General features: G+C 47.5%; 1 protein-coding gene across 3 annotated transcripts in view; it reads right to left on the bottom strand.

The window, feature by feature from the left end:
- Positions 1 to 20,631, bottom strand: part of LOC119942617 (GRB2 related adaptor protein) — a 115,062-nt gene that overhangs the window by 77,618 nt on the left and 16,813 nt on the right. For all 3 annotated transcript variants that reach the window (XM_038763489.1, XM_038763486.1, XM_038763487.1), the window contains exons 2-3: positions 17,554 to 17,651; positions 7,789 to 7,911 (exon numbers count right to left, since the gene is read on the bottom strand). In XM_038763489.1, the coding sequence (XP_038619417.1) occupies positions 7,789 to 7,911; positions 17,554 to 17,651 (221 nt within the window). The remainder of the gene's footprint in view (positions 1 to 7,788; positions 7,912 to 17,553; positions 17,652 to 20,631) is intronic.

The following is a 20,631-nucleotide window of genomic DNA, read 5'->3' as shown; positions in this document are numbered from 1 at the left end:
GGGTGCTCACAGTCTTAATCTCCATTTTCCAGATGAGGTAACTGAGGCACAGAGAATAATAAAATAAATAAAATAATGATGGCATTTATTAAGCGCTTACTATGTGCAAAGTACTGTTCTAAGTGCTGGGGAGGTTACAAGGTGATCAGGTTGTCCCACGGGGGTCTCACAGTCTTAATCCCCATTTTACAGATGAGGTAACTGAGGCACAGAGAAGTTAAGTGACTTGGCCCAAGTCACACAGCTGACAATTGGTGGAGCCGAGATTTGAACCCCTGACCTCTGACCCCAAAGCCCGTGCCCTTTCCACCGAGCCACGCTGCTTCTCATAAAGAGCCAGGATTTGATCCCATGACTTTTGACTCCAAAGCCCATGCTCTTTCCACTGAGTCAGGGGTTTCACTGGCATTCCCTGGAGATGTCAGAACTGACCGGTTATTCCCAACCTGGCCCCCGGTCAGCTCTTGGGGAAGGCGACTAGGTGGACTGTGAGCCCACTGTTGGGTAGGGACTGTCTCTATATGTTGCCAACTTGTACTTCCCAAGCGCTTAGTACAGTGCTCTGCACACAGTAAGCGCTCAATAAATACGATTGATTGATTGAATAGAGGAGGAGGCAGCACCATGGCCCACAGTCAGCAGACAGTCAGTCAGTTGTATTTATTGAGTGCTTACTGTGTGCACAGAACTGTACTAAGCGCTTGGGAGAGTAGAGTAGAACAATATAACAGACACATTCCCTGCCCACAGTGAATTTAGTCTAGAGGAACCAGGCCTGGCTTTAACCTATGTATTCAGCTAAGCTTTTTCTTCACGAAACAAGTCCCCACAGCACCTGTATATATGTATATATGTTTGTACATATTTTTTTACTCCATTTATTTATTTATTTATTTTATTTGTACATTATTCTATTTATTTTATTTTGTTAGTATGTTTGGTTTTGTTCTCTGTCTCCCCCTTTTAGACTGTGAGCCCACTGTTGGGTAGGGACTGTCTCTATATGTTGCCAATTTGTACTTCCCAAGCTCTTAGTGCAGTGCTCTGCACATAGTAAGCGCTCAATAAATATGATTGATGATGATGATGATGAAGTCTTCTTCTCACTTCCTCTACCCTTTTTTAGGTACAGCCTGTCACTCTCCCAGGTTTTCCTGGACTCGCCCCTCCTCTGTCAAGTTAAAGCCCTTCAGGTTGCAGTGTGGCTTATTGGATGGAGCACAGGCTTGAGAGTCAGGAGACCCGGTTCCAATTCTGCCTCACCACTTGTCAGCTGTGTGACCTTGGGGAAGTCACTTCACTTGTTGGTAACTCCGTTATCTCATCTGTAAAATAGGGGTGAAGACTGTGAGCCCCCATGCACTCTCTTTATTCATCCCTCTTCCCAGCCACATTGCATTACGCTCCGATCTGTACTTTATTTATTTATGTGAAGGTCTGTCTCCCCCTTCTAGATGTATGCTAACTGTGGGCAGAATGTCTCTGTTTATTGTTACATTGTACTCTCTCAAGTGCTTGGTACAGTGCTCTGCACACAGTAAGCGCTCAATAAATCATCATCATCAATCGTATTTATTGAGCGCTTACTATGTGCAGAGCACTGTACCAAGCGCTTGGGAAGTACAAATTGGCAACATATAGAGACAGTCCCTACCCAACAGTGGGCTTACAGTCTAAAAGGAGGAGACAGAGAACAAAACCAAACATACCAACAAAATAAAATAAATAGAATAGATATGTACAAATAAAATAAATAAATAGAGTAATAAATATGTACAAACATATATGCATATATACAGGATGTATATGTACAGGATATATACAGGATAAATACGATTGACCGACTGATTGACATGGACTGTGTCCAACCTAATTAACCTGTATCTACTGCAGGGTTTAGGACAGTGCCTGGCACATAGGATGCTCTTAAGAAATACCAATAAAAAAAAATGAAAAAGTAAACAAGCCCCCAAACACAGTCAGGGCTTCTGGAAACATGAAGGTGGCCAGAGGGAAGAGTGCTGCCGTTTCCTCTGTACTGGACGTCTCTGCCCTGCCTCTCACAAAGGTTCAGGGACTGAAACCAGAGACAGGAGGAGCTCAGAGGACTGGAATCAGAGGGGCCTGCCAATTCTCTGCCCAACTCGATCCTTCGCTGAGGGACTTGGAGTCGTCTGTCCTCTCCGGACTCAGTGCCCATTCTGACGAACTCCGGGAACGACGCTGACCTATCTGCCGCAGTTGTGGGGAAGAGCTATTCAGAACGCTGGCCTTTTGTAGCCACAGAGTGCTGTATTGTTGTCCGTCTAAATAATAGAATAAAAAAGACCTAGATCGTCCGGGGCACAAGTAAGGTTTGTTTTTAAGCTCTGCTCACATCACAGAAAGAGGCTCTGTGCCCTCTTCCTCTGGCGGTTATCATTAGCCGTACAATAAGAAACAGGAAGCCGCTTCTCAAATGCCTGAACATCTTTCTGTTTCTTGTATCATTTGTGTGTATGGCCCCCTTGGCTTTCAGCCTAGGGCTGGGCTCAACTCAGGTCCCATCTCCAATGAGATTTTGCTACATCCCCAGTTGGGGCTGTATTTATTGAGCGCTACGGTATGCAGAGCACTGTACTAAGTGCTTGGAAGAATACAATAATAACAATAATAATAATGGTATTTGTTAAGCGCTTACTATGTGCAAAGCACTGTTCTAAGCGCTGGGGGAATACAAGGTGATCAGGTTGTCCCACGGGGGGGCTCACAGTCTTAATCCCCATTTTACAGATGAGGGAACTGAAGCACAGAGAAGTGAAGTGACTTACCCAAAGTCACACAGCTGACAATTGGCAGAGCCGGGATTTGAACCCTTGACCTCTGACTCCAAAGCCCAGGCTCTTTCCACTGAGCCACGCTGCTTCTGTAATGATGGTAGATGGTGCAATGATGATGATGGTATTTGTTAAGCACATACTATGTGCCAAGCACTCTTCTAAGCACTGGGCACTGTTCATTCATTGAGAAACAGTGTGGCTCAGTGGAAAGAGCACGGGCTTTGGAGCAGAGGTCATGGGTTCAAATCCCAGCTCCGCCACTTGTCAGCTGTGTTTTTGGGTGAGTCACTTAACTTCTCTGTGCCTCAGTTACCTCATCTGTAAAATGGGAATTATGAGTGTGAGCCCCCCTGGGACAACCTGATCACCTTGTATCCCCCAGCGCTTAGAATGGTGCTTTGCACATAGTAAGCACTTAATAAATGCCATTATTATTATTATTATTATTATTACAGTGCCTGGCACCTACTAAGCACTTAACAGATACCACAATTATTATTATTATTAACCATGAAATGTTATTGAGGGTCACCCACTGGTCCAGAAAATACTGCCCAGGGCACCATACCCACCCAAAATGATGCCAGCAGTGACACAGGAAAACCCAAATGGAGACCAATCTGGAACCCCTGGGCCTCACTGTCCTCTGGTCCAGGTAAAGCAATCGGCACCTCTGGGGAAAAAAAGAGTTTCATGCCCTCTGTGTTGACTCTGTTTTGGAAATTTCTAGGCCTTTCCAAGGAGCAGCCACCTCAATTCTTTGGATTTGACTTGAGCCTCAGGATTCCTCTCCGTGTTTTCGCCCGTCTGGGTTTCAGCATGAGATGATACTGGTGTTCATCCTGTGGTCCAATGGGAAGTAGTCAAACAAATTATTATGGGTGGAGTTAGGTGGGCCTTCCTGCCAGGCCAGAACCTACTTGGAGGTTGGATAATGTTGGAGGTTACTTTTTTTATGGTATTTGTTAAGTGCTAATAATAATAATAATGATAATAATGATGATGACATTTGTTAAGTGCTTACTATGTGCAAAGCACTGTTCTAAGCACTGGGGGGATAAAAGGTAATCACGTTGTCCCATGTGGAGCTCACAGTCTTAATCCCCATTTTTACAAATGAGGAAACGGAGTCACAGAGAAGCGAAGTGACTTGTCCAAGATCACACAGCAGACAAGTGGAGGAGCCAGTATTAGAACCCAGATCCTTCTGACTCCCCTGTGTGTGCTCTATCCACTGGGCAACACTGCTTCTTGAGGCCTATTGGGTGTTTACTCCTCTTGGGAGAGTACAATATAACAGAGTTAGTAGTTCTGTTCCCTGCCCACAACAAGCTTGCAGTCTAGTCGCTACTGTAGGGACTTGTCTTTTTGGCCAGAGGCCCAGGCAAACAGCATTCCTCTCTGGGCCTTATTTCCTGTGGTGATCCAGGCTGCCTCCTGAGCAAACTCGTGGCAGGCTGGTTTTACCAGGAGGCCTCCACACTGAATAAACACCAGCTGTTCTCTAAGGTCCTCACATCCCCTGCCCCAGCCTGACAGCAATTGGATGGCGGTGGGCCGAAGCCAAACATAATAATAATAATAATAATGGCATTTATTAAGCACTTCTTTTAGTTGTTCTTTTAGGTGACCAGATGTGGCTTCCTCTAAAACCACCAGGAAATCCTCCCCTGGCCTTGGAGAAGCCGCATGGCTTAGTGGATAGGGCATGGGCCTCAGAGTCAGAAGCACTTGTTCTAATAATAATAATAATGGCATTTGTTAAGCGCTTACTATGTGCCAAGCACTGTTCTAAGCGCTGGGGGGGGGAATACAAGGTAATCAGGTTGTCCCACGTGGGGCTCACAGTTGTAATCTCCATTTTCCAGATGAGGTAACTGAGGCGCAGAGAAGTGAAGTGACATCAGTCAATCAATCAATCGTATTTATTGAGCGCTTACTGTGTGCAGAGCACTGTACTAAGCGCTTGGGAAGTACAAGTTGGCAACATATAGAGACAGTCCCTACCCAACAGTGGGCTCACAGTCTAAAAGACAAGCCCAAAGTCACACAGCTGACAAGCGGCGGAGCCGGGATTAGAACCCATGACCTCTGACTCCCAAGCCAGGGCTCTTTCCACCGAGCCATGCTGCTTCTAATCCCCACTCCGCCACTTGTCTGCTGTGCGGATGTGGACAAGTCACTTTACTTCTCTGTACCTCTGTTACCTCATCTCTAAAATGGGAATAATACTGTGAGCCACTTGTCTGCTGTGCGGACTTGGACAAGTCACTTTACTTCTCTGTACCTCTGTTAAATCATCTCTAAAATAGGAATAACACTGTGAGCCCCAAGTGGGACATGGACTGTGTCCTACCAGATTAGGTTGTATCTACCCCAGCGCTTAGTACAGTGCCTGCCACATAGTAAGTGCTGAACAAATACCATAAAAAAAGAGAATCCAGCAGGGTCCCTTAAAGTCTCTGCTTTCATTCATGCATTCAGTTCATTCAATCGTATTTATTGAGCGCTTGCTGTGTGCGGCGCCCTGTACTAAGTGCTTGGAAGGTACAATTCGGCAACAAATAGAAACAATCCCTACTCAACAACGGGCTCACAGTCTAGAATGGGGGAGACAGACAGTAAAACAAAACAAGTAGACAGGCATCAATAGCATCAATATAAATAAATAGAATTATAGATATATACACTCATTAATAAAATAAATATAATAATAAATATGTACATATACATAAGTGCTGTGGGGTGGGGAGGAGGGTAGAGCAGTGGGAGGGAACTGGGGTGATGGGGAGGGAGGAGGAGCAGCAGAGGAAAAGGGGGCTCAGTCTGGGAAGGCCTCCTGGAGGAGGTGAGCTTTCAGTAGAGCTTTAAAGGGGGGGAAGTGTGCTTGTTTCGTGGAAACTAGCTTCTATTTTCCTCTTAGAGGGCAGCACCAGATGGGCCATGACCTGAGAGCTGACTGTGTTTCTGCTGGTAGTTCTCTGGACAAGTTGGCTTGGAGACAGTAAATGTTCTGAGAGTGTTTTTCTTGTGGAATTACCCATCTTTGCCCCCTAGGTGTAAAAGGCAAATCCAGGCCAGCCCATAATAATAATAACGATGGCATTTATTAAGCACTTAATATGTGCAAAGCACTGTTCTAAAGACTGGGGAGGTTACAAGGTGATCAGGTTGTCCCATGGGGGGCTCACAGTCTTAATCCCCATTTTACAGATGAGGTAACTGAGGCACAGAGAAGTTAAGTGACTTGCCCAAAGTCACACGGCTGACAATTGGCGGAGCCGGGAGTTGAACCCATGACCTCTGACTCCAGAGCCCGTGCTCTTTTCCGCTGAGCCACGCTGCTTCTCCATGTGCAGAAAGCACCATGGAGATGCGGTTAACTTTTCTGGAGATGCTAAGCACTGTTCACTCCCCGGAGCCCACCCCAGGAAGCAGAACTGCAGCACGTCCGCCTCCCTGCCCGTCGGGCTGTGCCCTCAGCTTTCCCAGGCCCCGGCTCCCCGGAGCCACATGCCAGTCCCAAGGGGCAGGCTGGGCTGACCGACAGTGGACTGAGGGAGCTGCCCCAAAGCCCCTGCCACCTCCAGGCACCAGCTGTCAACCGAGCGGGCTCCTGGACCCATTAGGAGACAGGTCTCAGCTCCCACCCTCACGGCCAAAAGCCCCGATTCGCGAGGGTGGAAACAAACAGATTTCGGACAATCTGGAAAGCTTTACAACCAAAGACCGATTACAAATCCCCCTTTCACCAGCTGGTAAACGAGGTGGCTTCTGTCTGCACCAAGAAACAGGTGGATGGGAGACTCTTTTCCAAAGCAGCATTGATTTTGCCCCACACAGATCAACCCCAGGAACCGCACTGGACACCTGCCTGGTAGTTTTGTAGAGGCCCTTTAGAGGTCCTGTGTACCCTACCTCTTAGCACCTACTGATCTCATAATCCAGTATCTTCCCCAATGCCAAGCACAGAGTAAGCACTTAATGAATGGCATTATTCTAATTCTGATCATAACCAAAGCTAAACACCCTGGCCTTCAAAGGGGCCAGAATAGCATCCGTGGGAGCCGGCAGAGTGGCTGCCTTGGCGAAGCCCGCTACCTGTTCTGAGGGCCCTCCTTCCCCTCCCCACTGCCAGCCACAGTTGATGCCAGCCCAGGAAAGGGTTTTGAACCCTTTAGAGCCCCGATGGCCATGTGGGCATGGGAGCAGCCGCTGAGGCAGAGTGGCCCATGCCTAAGTAGTCCGCGGCGACATCCAGGACCACCCCTACCCCCCATCAGAGCCCGGGCCCAAGTAGTAGTAGTGGTCTCTGGGGCTTGGTGTTGACAGAGGCCTCTTTGCCATCTCCAGTCTTCCAGGCAGCCCCAGTTTGGGGGGCCATACTGGGGGCTCCATTCCAGGAATGGGGCAGGGAGCGGAGATCTTGAGCCTCTCCTCCTAGACCGGAATTTCTGTCCTGCTTCCCTGAGGCAATGCTCTCTCTCCCAGCAGGAGTCCCAGACCCAGAGGAGGATCCTGGAATGGAGATGACTGTGACATCCACTCCGCTTCCCAGTCAGTCAATTGTATTTACTGAGCTTTTACTGTGTGCAGAACACTAGACTAAGTGCTTGAGTACAATATAACAATATAACAGACACATTCCCTGCCCACAATGCATGCCCCAACAGGTTCTGACGCCAGGTATGTTGTCCCAGCCTGTAGAGACCTAAGGAATTCCACCATCCTTCATCCCTTCAAGTTGAATTGATCTCCTTCCAGCTACCCAGATTAATTTGCCACTCAGTGATGTTACCTTAGCATTTCTCTAGAAGGCAATGGAAAGATCCAACTTGGCAACACAGACAAATATGATGCTGTAGCCATTTTCCCACTCTCTAATGAACGATGACTCCGGCTGAACAGGCCTAGAGTCAGACAAATGACATCCGGGACACAGGAATGAATTACGGGCATCATGGCTTACTTCACGGAGACGGAGAATTCCCCTGGAGAGCTCTCGCTTTCTCGGATCAAGAAGGCTCCCAGGTGATTTCGCTTCAGCAGGATTTCTTCGGCCAGCTGCCTGGAAATTCTCCCTGCATACCACCTACCCAGGGAGGAGCAAACAGAGTCCAAGTGAGTAGTAATAATAATAATAATTGTGGTATTTGTTAAGCATTTACTCTTTGGCAGGCAATGTACTAAGCACTGAGGTGGATACAAGCAAATCAAGTTGGACACGGTCCTCGTCCCACATGGGGCTCCAGTCTTAATCCCCATTATACAGGTGAGGTAACTGAGGCACAGAGAAGTTAAGTGACTTGCTCAAAGTCACAAAGCAGATGAGTAGCAGAGTCGGGATTAGAACCCAGGTTCTTCTGACTTCCAGGGCTATCTATCCACTACGCCACTTGATGATGATGATGTTGGTATTTATTAAGCGCTTACTATGTGCAAAGCACTGTTCTAAGCGCTGGGGAGGTTACAAGGTGATCAGGTTGTCCCACGGGGGGATCACAGTCTTAATCCCCTTTTTACAGATGAGGTAACTGAGGCGCAGAAAAGTGACGTGACTTGCCCAGAGTCACCCAGCTGACTTCATAAGACATTTTTCATTCCCACAGGGGACAGCTGGTAACTGGAATGTGGTTCTGGCCATTTATTTTTGGGCCTCTCATAGAACCACTCCCTCCCCCATTCAAATGCTCAGGAGGCTCCTCAAGGCACCCTGGCCCTGTCTGCTGTCCACCAGCCAAGTGGCCTCTGGATTAGCCCAACTCTGGGGAGCCTAGAATGACAACACTGAAGTGTGGAGGGCAGCTTGGTGGAGTTCAGTTGATCAATTGTATTTATTGAGCGCTTACTGAGTGCAGAGCTCTGTACTAAGAGATTGGGAGAGTACAGTATGAAGGAGTTGCTAGACATGTTCCCTGCCCCAGCGAGCTTACAGTCTAGGTAGTTATTGGGGTTCAGATGGTTGCCCTGGGTTTAAAGGCGAATGGAGAGCGATGGGGATTGGCCAGACAAGATTGGCGCAATCAGAAACTCCTTACCCTCGGCTTCAAGGCTGTCCATCACCTTGCCCCCTCCTACTTCACCTCCCTTCTCTCCTTCTCCAGCCCAGCCTGCACCCTCCGCTCCTTTGCCGCTAATCTCCTCAACGTGCCTTGTTCTCGCCTGTCCCACCATCGACCTCCGGCCCACGCCTTCCCCCTGCACTGGAATGCCCTCCCTCCACACATCCGCCAAGCTAGCTCTCTTCCTCCCTTCAAGGCTCTACTGAGAGATCACCTCCTCCAGGAGGCCTTCCCAGACTGAGCCCCCTCCTTCCTCTCCCCCTCCTCCCCCTCCCCATCCCCCCGCCTTACCTCCTTCCCTTCCCCACAGCACCTGTATATATGTATATATGTTTGTACATATTTATTACTCTATTTTACTTGCACATATCTATTCTTTTTATTTTATTTTGTTAATATGTTTGGTTTTGTTCTCTGTATTTTATTTTGTTAATATGTTTGGTTTTGTTCTCTGTCTCCCTCTTCTAGCCTGTGAGCCTACTGTTTGGTAGGGACCGTCTCTATATGTTGCCAACTTGTACTTCCCAAGCGCTTAGTACAGTGCTCTGCATACAGTAAGTGCTCAATAAATATGATTGATTGATTGATTGATTCAAAGCCCTCCACTGGTCAGCCAAGCTCCTTCAAAGCCCTGTGTGTTGCAGTAAGGACCGGTAAAACCAGCCTCTTCTGGTCAGTGGGGAACACCTATGTAGTATCCTCCACCTAAGAGAGCAGTTCCCAAAGCCCTAATGACCCCAAAACCCAGTGAAATGGGGAGGCCGAGGCTGGCCACCCTCACAGCAGGGACACACACCAACCTGCAGTCGCTCACTCAGAGGAGTGTGGCCTAGTGGCTACAGCATGGGCCTGGAAATCAAAAGGACCTGGGTTCTAATCCCAGCTCTTCCTCTTATCTGCTATGGGACCCTGGGAAAGTCACTCAACCTCTCTGTGCCTCAGTTACCTCACCTTTACAATGGGGATTAAGACTGGAGCCCCATGTCAGGCAGGGACTCTGTCCAACCTGATTTGCTTATATTCACCCCAGTGATGATGATGATGATGATGATGGCATTTATTAAGCGCTTACTATGTGCAAAGCACTGTTCTAAGCGCTGGGGAATTTACGAGGTGACCAGGTTGTCCCACGAGGGGCTCACAGTCTTAATCCCCATTTTACAGAGGAGGTAAGTGAGGCCCAGAGAAGTGAAGTGACTTGCCCAAAGCCACACAGGTGACAAGTGGCAGAGCTGGGATTTGAACCCGTGACCTCTGACTCCAAAGCCCGGGCTCTTTCCGCTGAGCCACGCTGCTTCCCTATGCTTAGTACAGTGCCTGGTACATAGTAAGTGCTTAGCAAATACAAGAATTATTATTATTATTAAGAGCATGCAGCTAGGACCTAACAATTTACTACACGGGAACAAATGTAGAGGGATTGACGTTTTTAACCCTCCGATCGTAAGTGCTAGCTAGAATTTCCCTGGAAACCATTGCAACCATGCCCCATTTGTCCATCCACTTCATGTCCTCTCATTTCACCAGTGGGTGCCGGATGTGGTATTTTGCTTGTTACAATTTAATCCACTGTAATGCGTAACTCTCCTCTAAGAGAAGATCAGACGATGTGATTTCTACAGTGCGATCCTCTTGGGAATCAATCGTTAATAATGAGATTTATAAAGACATAACATGCAGCAGCAGCATGACCTAGTGGAAAAAGCATGGGCCTGGGGGCCAGAAGGATCTGGGTTCTAGTCCTGGTTCCACCACTTTTCTGCTATGAGACCTTGGGCAAGTCACTTCACTTCTCTGGGCCTCAGTTACCTCATCTGTAAAATGGAGAGTCAGTCTATGAGCCCCATGTGGGATATTGGCTGTGTCCAATTTGATTCAATTGCATCTATTTTGCTGCCAAGTACAGTGCCTGGCCCCTAGTGAGTGCTTAAGAAAGGCCATTTGAAAAAGAAAAGAAAACCCCCTGCAAGGCAGAGGGCAAGAAAATGATGATGATGATGGTATTTGTTAAGCACTTACTATGTGTCAAGCACTGTTCTAAGCTTTGGGGAGATACAAGTTATCAGGATGTCCCACATGGGACTCACAGCCTTAATCCCCATTTTACAGATGAGGTAACTGAGGCCCAGAGAAATTAAGTGACTTGCCCAAAGTCACAAAGCTGACAAGTGACAGAGCTGGGATTCAAACCCACGACCTCTGGCTCCCAAGCCCATTTTCTTTCCATTAAGCCACACTGCTCCAGCACTAACACAGAACATCCTCACCCATGGCACTGGACCTCTTGAAGTGCAGCAATAGGACTGGCCACAACAGCATTTATTGAAATGCTGAAGACAACTAGTGATGATGGTGATGGAAGGGTGGACAAGTAGGAGGAAAAATAGTTTATGGAGTAAGAAATGAACTTTAAGTTTTGCTGTGTTGCAGGTTTCAGCAGGTTTTCCTCAAGCTGCTGTCCCAGAGAAGTGAAGTGGCTTGCCCATGGTCACACAGCAGACAGGAGGCAGAGCTGGGATTAGAACCCGGGTACTTCTTAATCCCAGGCCCATGCACTATCCATTAGGCCACGCTGCTTCTTTTGAAGGTGGCATCAGTCCCAGGGGTAAGTAGTAGACCTTAAAGTAAAATATACAGTAAGAGCGGCATTGCATGCCATACCCCTCAAAAGAAACAAATAGAGCTTATACCAAAGGTTTTCTCTAGCTTCTCTATTGCACCCCCAATTGAAGGAAATGAAAATAAGGATACCAGATGCCATAGCAACTATTTTTGTTGTTGCCTTATATTTGCTCCCTATTAATCTTCCCTGTTGCCCCAGGGTATCCCACCCCACTCTTCAACATCATCCTCCTCATCATTAATGGTATTCATTGAGCACTTACTACGTGCAGAGCACCGTACTAAAAGGGTGGGAGAGTACAATTTAACAGAGCTGTCAGACCTATTCCCTGCCCACAGCGAGTTTACAGTCTAGACAGGGAGACAGAGCAGGATCTCAAATTTCCCCTGCTCCCTGCCCTGTATTTCTTGTTCCCTGCTCCATTTCTGTATGGATACTACTACTACTAATAATAATGACGGCATTTATTAAGCGCTTACTACGTGCAAAGCACTGTTCTAAGCGCTGGAGAGGTTACAAGGTGATCAGGTTGTCCCGCGGTGGGCTCACAGTCTTAATCCCCATTTTACAGATGAGGTAACTGAGGCCCAGAGAAGTGAAGTGACTTGCCCAAAGTCACCCAGCTGACAATTGGCGGAGCTGGGATTTGAACCCATGACCTCTGACTCCAAAGCCCGCACTCTTTCCACTGAGCCACACTAAGCTATTTGAACACAACATGACTTGGACTATATTTGAGAAACAGCTTGGACCAAAGGGAAAGAGCTTGGGCCTGGAAGTTAGAGGACCTGGGTTCTCATCCCAACTCTGATATTCGCCTGTTGTGCAAAAGTCCCTTGATTTATCTGTGCCTCAGTTTCCTCATCTGTGAAATGGGCATCAAGCACCTATTCTTCCTCCCACTTAAACTGTGAGCCCCATATGGAACAAATATTGTGTCCAACAGGATTACCTTGTCTCTACCCTAAAGCTTCAGTACATGTAGCAAGCACTTAATGAATACTATTATTATTATACTAACACTTATTATTGCTATTATTATTATTTCTACGACACAGGTATGGTGTCATATAAGAAAACGAGAGTGTTGGAAGCACCAGAAAGGCACAGTGAGTTTGCATAGCATGACATGGGATTAAAAAGTAAATTTAAGCCACCTTGGCCAAAATAAAATAAGCATAATCAATGCAAATTGGAGTAAAATGAAATGGACACACTTTTAGATTTGAGGTTGGTCATGCACTGCATGATTTGCGTGCTCTGTCTGCCATTTTCTAGAAGTCCCCTCCCCGAAAACTCTGCCCAGAGGTCTCTTGTCAGGGCAATTTGTCTGGTCCACTGGCCAGGGCTAGTCTCACCCTCCTTCTCAATCTGCTCCCTCCAAAGTCATCGAGTTTCGGAGTCTATTTTTGAGTCATGAGCTCGGCTGAATTTCCCCTGAAGCTATTTTTAGAGCCCGGGGAAGGGTGCTAATTGTTCAGGTCATGCCCCAGAAACCGGGTGTGATTTCAGGCTGGCTGCTGCGTTGTTCCCCCTCCTGAATGCGCACCATTCCAGCTGGGCGCGAAGGCCGAGGGAAGGAGAGCTGCAAGACTGACTAAGAATTTGTACAAGTGAAGAGGAAGGAGAGGTTGGGAAGGCCAGTGTCCAGCGGGTAGAGACCTGAATTTGAATAATAATAATACTTGTGGTAATTGTTGAGTGATGATGATGATGATGGCATTTATTAAGCGCTTACTATGTGCAAAGCACTGTTCTAAGCGCTGGGGAGGTTACAAGGCGATCAGGTTGTCCCACAGGGAGCTCACAGTCTTAATCGCCATTTTACAGATGAGGTAACTGAGGCACAGAGAAGTTAAGTGACTTGCCCAAAGTCACACAGCTGACAATTGGCGCAGCTAGGATTTGAACCCATGACCTCTGACTCCAAAGCCCAGGCTCTTTCCACTGAGCCATGCTGCTTCAAAAAAGTGATCAAGTTGTCCCACGGGGGGCTCACAGTTTTAATCCCCATTTGACAGATGAGGTTAACTGAGGCTCAGAGAAGTGAAGTGACTTGCCCAAAGTCACACAGCTGACAGTTGGCAGAGCCGGGATTTGAACCCATGACCGATGACTCCAAAGCCCGGGCTCTTTCCACTGAGCCACGCTGGAGTGCTTACTATGTGCAATGCTCTAACCACTGAGTTGGGTTGGACACAGTCCCTGTCCTACATGGGGCTCACAGTCAATTCCCATTTTACAGATGAGGGAATTGAGGCACAGAAAAGTTAACTGACTTGCCCAAGGTCACATAGCAAGCAAGTGGCGGAGCCAGATTTAGAACCCAGGTCCTTCTGATTTCCAGGCCCCTGCTCTATCTGCTAGGCCATGCTTCTTCTCTCTAGTTAACAGGACTAAGGAAAAGGCAGTTATGACAGATGGATGGGATAGAGAGAGAGGACTCTATAGATCATGAGTTCGTTACGGGCAGGGAACGTGTCTGTTAATTCTATTATACTGTACTCTCCTAAGTGCTTAATACAGTGCTCTGTGCATAGTAAGTGCTCAATAAATACAATTTATTGACTGTTTGAAATCTTACTCAGTGAAATGAATAACCTAATGTTCTGGGGGAAGACAAGAAGGAAAACCACAGATAGGACACGGCAATTTACTTTGGCCCAGGCCCAGGACTGAGCTCCTGGCAGTTTGTGAACACTGGCTTTTTTAGGTCACCTATTCTTGCCACTCTGTGGGGATTAAGGGTCTTGTCTACTGGAAACCTAAGCATTGTACCTCAAGCTCATCTATCTCACCACCAAACTCTCGCCCACCACCTCCCTCTCTCTTCATAACTGACAATTTCTCTCTTCTTCTTCAAAGTCTTATTGAAGGCACATCTCCTTCAGGAGGCCTACCCTGATTAAGACGTCATTTCCTTTTCTGCATCATCCTGATATGATCCCTTTATTCACCAAGCCCACAGGCCCACAGCACTTATGTCTATATCCATAATTTATTTATCTTAATGTCCGTCTCTTAATGTCCATCTCCTCTTTTTCTGTAATCTGGTTGTGGGCTGGGAATGCGCCTACCAACTCCTGTTATATTGTACTCTCCCAAGCGCTTAGTACAGTGCTCTGCACACAGTAAGTGCTCAGTAAATGCCACTGATGGATTGATTGTCTTGGCTCTCTCCAAGGGATGTTGTGGACAGGCCTGGGCCAACCTGTGGTTCAGCCCTGTGGCCCATCACCTGTAACCTAATCCTGGCTCTGCCACATGTTTGCTGTGTGACCTTGGGCAAGTCACTTCACTTCTCTGGTCCTCAGTTCCTGCATCTGTAAAATGGGGATTAAGAATGTGAGCCCCACATGGGACAGGGAACTGTGTCCAACCTGATTAACTTGTGTCTACCCCAGTGCTTAGAACAGTGCACATAATAAGCGCTTAACAAGTACCATAATTAGTATTCACCTCTCCTCGCAACCACTGCCACAAACTTCCCTCCCCTCCACCTGCCCTGAGTCAGCCTTTGCCCTCCTCAGTTCTACAAGAAATAGTGCCCTGCCCAGTCCCAGAAACAGGGACAAGGACCAGGAAAGTGCTTAAGATTTCTAGACCAAGCTCCCATGGGAAGGAAACATGTCAACTAACGCTGTTACAGTGTACTCTTCCAAACGTTTAGTACAGTGCACTGCACACAGTAAGCATTCAGTAAATACTAGTAATTGACTGAGGTTCCACCCAGCTGGATGATTCTGTCATTCAGGCAGTCAGTCATATTTACTGAGTGCTTACTTTGTGCAGAGCACTCTAATAATAATAATAATGATGATGATGGCATTTATTAAGCGATTACTATGTGCAAAACACTGTTCTAAGTGCTGGGGAGGTTACAAGGTGATCAGGTTGTCCCATGGGTGGCTCACAGTCTTAATCCCCATTTTACAGATGAGGTAACTGAGGCACAGAGAAGTTAACTGACTTGCCCAAAGTCACACAGCAGACAATTGGCAGAGCTGGGATTTGAACCCATGACCTCTGACTCCAAAGCCCGTGCTCTTTCCACCGAGCCACGCTGCTTCTTTAGCTCTTGGGAGAGTACAATATAACAATAGAACAGACACATTCCCTGCCCACAAGGAGTTTACAGTCTAGGTGGAAAGACCAACAATTAATATAAATGAATAAGCTGTAGATATGAATAAATGAATAACAGATATTCTGGACCCTGGGTGTTTAGGGTCCTTTGCAGAGTAAGGAGGTCTTAAATAGGAGACTGACTGTCTTCCTGTTGACGAGACCACAGTCCCCTCAGTTTGTAGCTTTGGGCTGGGTTCATCAAAAGAACAGATGTTCCCTGTGGGAGGGGGGGCTGAGCTCTTTGAACAGAAATGGGACAGCTTTCTGTCTTTTTAAGAGTTTCCGAAGCATTTCCTCTCAGGGTATTGTGGTAAGGGGGCTGCCGTCTGTCTCAGGCAGCTGGAAACAGAGGCATTTGCCTGAAGGTTGAAGCCCCAAAGTGACTTTTGTGCCAGGCTAGGATGGTGAGGGAGCCAGCTTTTCCAAGGTGTCTTAGGAGGGAGCACGGGAGATATGGATGAAACATTAGAGTGGCCACTCTATATAATTAGGAAGAGCTATGAGATGACACAAGCGAAGGAGGAAGGGAGGGAGGAAGTGGGGAGGCTGGGAAGGTGGGTTGCCTCACGGACCGGGCCGTAAGCCAAGAAGCCACTGTCTGGTGTTTCTCTCCCTGTGATTTGGAGGGGCTTTGTCTGACAGCTGGGTCCGAGATCCTCAGGGAGACCTTGTTTGGGGGGTGACTGTGTCTGCCTTGGTTTCCTTCTGGAGCACTCCCAGGTCCCAGTGTAGATGTAGATCAATCGACCAATCAATTGTATTTATTGAGAGCTTACTCCATGCAAAGCACTGCATTAAGTGCTTGGGAGAGTCCAACAGAGTTAGCAGACACGTTCTCTGCCCATAAAGAGCTTAGATGTCTGGAATGATATCTCTATGGGGATTCCCCCAGCAAAGGACACTTCAGTCTTCCCCTCCTTCTCCTTTTCATCTCTCTACCTGAGGATGGAAATAACCAGATGTCAGCTAGTTGGCTATTTCTGGATCCTGGTCAAACAGTGGGAAGTTTGGAGCCTCTTTTTCTAGAACTGATCTGAATAGGCGCTTAGTACAGTGCTCTGCACACAGTAAGTGCTCAATAAATATGATTGAATGAATGAATGCAGAGAACTGGTTTGGGTGGCCACTGAGTCCCCTTTGGACTATAGGTAACTTGTTCTCTATTCACTCCTTGAACAACCAAGGTTCCTGATGGTTAATTAATCAATCAATCAACAGAATTTATTCATTCACTCATATTTACTGAGCACTTAATGTGTGCAAAGCACTGTCCTAAGTACTTGGGAGAGTGCAGAGTAACAATAAACAGACACATTCCTTTATGAAGCACTTACTTTGTGCAGGGCACTGAAGTAAATACTTGCGAGAGTACAATACAGTAAAGTTGGTGGACATGATCTCTGCTCTCAAGGAACTAGTGGTCAGCAGGGAAAGCCCGCTATTTCAGAACCTGGGGTGTTGCCTGACCATTACTGGGGGGCAGTGGAGAGGAGGAGACATAAGTATTTTAATTAAAGGGCCGAAAGACTCTTGGTTTTTCAGCAAAGAGTGGCCCTGGATGTGTGAAATCAACCTTCCCTCTGTTTTCCCTGGCACCTTCCTTCCTTCCAAAGTCAAATATATCCCGGTGGGGCTGGGGGAGGAGAGGACCTCTCCCTGGAATTATCCATGGGGAAACTGAGGCATGGAGGGGAGAAGAGGCATATGGTTAGTTGGTGCCTGAGATGGGTTGAGGGGCCTTAGAGTTCCGGGCCATATAAGCAGGGCTCCTGGGAAAGGTAGATAAGCCGAATGTTGAACAAGACAAGACTATGTCAAAGGAGTGGGACCAAATGTCCCACTCATTGGAAAAGTGACGTACCTTCTCGGCACCCTAATGTCTGTTTCGGAAGGTTCCCTGGGAGCCTGGCCTAATACTTACGGGTGAGGCTTGACCCGGATGTAATTCTTTGGGATGAACCCTTCAGCGCCATGCAGCTCGGCTTTGTACCAGTTCTGGTCATCTTCCATGTTCAGGATCTGAGAGGAGAGGGACAGAGAAAATGCTCATCAGACGCTAGCCCAGCCAGGCAAGTTCCCACTGGCCTGCTGGTGGAGGAGGCCTCGTGTGTGGCTTAAAGTGAGAGTTTTTGGTATAAACTAAAAACACGACCCCGATGACGTGTTCCCTGGTGAGCCCGATAAGACCTGTCCACAGTCCCTTTTGGGTGCAGATACCAATGTTACCTGTCAATCCATCAATTGGATATATTTGTTGAGGGCTTTTATGCTGAGCCCTTTTACTAAGCCCTGTAACAGAGTTGGCAGACACGTTCCCTGCCCACAGTACATCTGGAGGGAGAGACAGACATAAATATAAATAAACAAATTATGGATATATAATAACAATATTTGTGGTATTTGTTAAGCGCTTCCTATGTTCCAGGCACTGTACTGAGTACTGGGCTGGATACAAGCAAATATGTTGGACACAGTCCCTGCACCAAGTGGGGCTCACAGTCTCAATCCTCATTTTACAGATGAGGAAACTGAGGCCCAGAGAATAATAATAATAATGGCATTTATTAAGCGCTTACTATGTGCAAAACACTGTTCTAAGTGCTGAGGAGGTTACAAGGTGATCAGGTTGTCCCACAGTGTGCTCACAGTCTTCATTCCCATTTTACAGATAAGGGAACTGAGGCCCAGAGAAGTGAAGTGACTTGCCCAAAGTCACACAGCTGACAATTGGTGGAGCCAGGATTTGAACCCATGACCTCTGACTCCAAAGCCCGGGCTCTTTCCACTGAGCCATACAGCACACAAGAGGCAGAGCTAGGGTTAGAACCTATGACCTTCTGACTCTTAGGCCTATGCTCTATCCACTATGCTGTGCCGCTCCGCTTAAGTGCTTAGAACAGTGCTTTGCACATAGTAAGCGCTTAATAAATGCCATCATTATTATTATTAAGTGCTGTGAGGCTGTGGGAGGCGTGAATAAAGAGTGCTAATTCAAGTGCAAGGCAACACAGAAGGGAGAAGAGGAAATGAGAGCCTAGTTGGAGAAGGCCTCTCGGAGGAGATGTGTCTTCAATAAGGTTTTGAAGGTGAGGGGAGTGTTTGGGGGTTCCAGGCCAGAGGCAGGACGTGAGTGAGAGGTCAATGGTGAGATAGATGATTTTGAGGTAAAACGAGTAGATTAGCATTAGGGGAGCAAAGTGTGTTGGCTGGGTTGTAGTTGAAAAGCAGCAAGGAAAGATAAGAGGCAGCAAGGTGACTGAGTGCTTTAAAGCACTCAGAAGTTTCTGTTTGATGTGGAGGTGGATGGGCAACAACCGGAGGTTCTGGAGGAGTGGGGAAACATCGCCTGAATGTTATTGTAGAAAAATGATCTGGGTGGCAGAGCCAAGTATGGACTGGAATGGGGAGAGACAGGAGGGAGAAAAGTCAGCAAGGAGATTCATTCATTCATTCAATCATATTTATTGAGCGCTTACTGTGTGCAGAGGACTGTACTAAATGCTTGGGAAGTACAAGTTGGCAGCATATAGAGATGGTCCCTACCCAACAGCGGGCTCACAGTCTAGAAGGGGGAGACAGACACAAAACAAAACATTAACAAAACAAAATAAATAGAATAGTAAATATGTACAAGTAAAATAAACAGAGCGATAAATCTGTACACACATATATACAGGTGCTGTGGCAAGGGGAAGGAGGTAGGGCGGGGGGCTGCGGGGGGAGAGGAAGGAGGGAGCTCAGTCTGGGAAGGCCTCCTGGAGGAGGTGAGCTCTCAGTAGGGCTTTGAAGGGAGGAAGAGAGCTAGCCAAGAGAAGCAGTGTGGCTCAGTGGAAAGAGCACGGGCTTTGGAGTCAGAGGTCATGGGTTCAAACCCCGGCTCCGCCAATTGTCAGCTGTGTGACTTTGGACAAGTCACTTCACTTCTCTGGGCCTCAGTTACCTCATCCATAGAATGGGGATTAAAACTGTGAGCCCCCCGAGGGACAACCTGATCACCTTGTAACCTCCCCGGCGCTTAGAACAGTGCTTTGCACATAGTAAGCGCTTAATAAATGCTATCATTATGTGTGGCAAGAAGGCATTCCAGGCCAGGGGGAGGACGTGAGCTGGCGGTCGATGGTGGGACAGGCGAGAACGAGGCTCAGTGAGGAGGTTAGCGGCAGAGGAGCAGAGGGTGCGGGCTGGGCTGGAGAAGGAAAGAAGGGAGGTGAGGTAGGAGGGGGCGAGGTGATGGAGAGCCGTGAAGCCGAGATTGATACGCTAATCAAGATGGGATAGAATAAGAGCTTGGATTAATGTGGTAGTGCTTATGTGTTTGAAGGGTACCCTTGTGCAATTTCTGCCTGTTTGCAGCCACCTCCGTACTGGTCCATCTTCATCCCGTCTGCAGGACAAACAGCATAAGGGTCGGGGGTGGGGAATCTCTCAATAAAAGTGACCTCCATCGGTCAAGGCGAAGAGCAGGTGGCTGTGACTCTTCCAGATCTAGTTGCTGCCCAGTGAGCCGACACACAGACAGACGGGGCAATATGAAAATGCCAGGGACCAGTTTCCAGGAAGTAATAGCTTGGGCTGCAGATGGAGTCTAAAACAATCATCTCTGCAAGGGTTGTTTGACTCCCCTGAGCTGCTTTAGTGCTGAAGGGAGGTGGGTGTGAAGGAGATCCCCAGGTGGGCATGAGCGATTGATTGTCAATAAACCTAGAAAAGTTGTGGGGGGTTTGGGTGTGTGTGTGTGCACATGTGTCCGTGTGCATGTTCGTATGCATGCGTGTGCGTGCACACATAGATGTTTAATGGATTCCCAGGTCCAGCTGCCCAGGCCAGAGTACCAAGCCAATAGCACTGAGGAAGCCTTTGGCCCTCATCTCTGATAAGGACATAGGGATTTTTGTTTAATGGTATTTTTAAAATGCTTAAGTCAATCAATCAATCATATTTCTTGAGTGCTTACTGTGTGCAGAGCACTGTACTAAGCACTTGGGAAGTACAAGTTGGC

Source organism: Tachyglossus aculeatus, chromosome 21, assembly GCF_015852505.1.
Source record: "Tachyglossus aculeatus isolate mTacAcu1 chromosome 21, mTacAcu1.pri, whole genome shotgun sequence".
Taxonomy (NCBI): Eukaryota; Metazoa; Chordata; class Mammalia; order Monotremata; family Tachyglossidae; genus Tachyglossus; species Tachyglossus aculeatus.
This window is presented reverse-complemented; position numbering and strand designations above follow the sequence as displayed.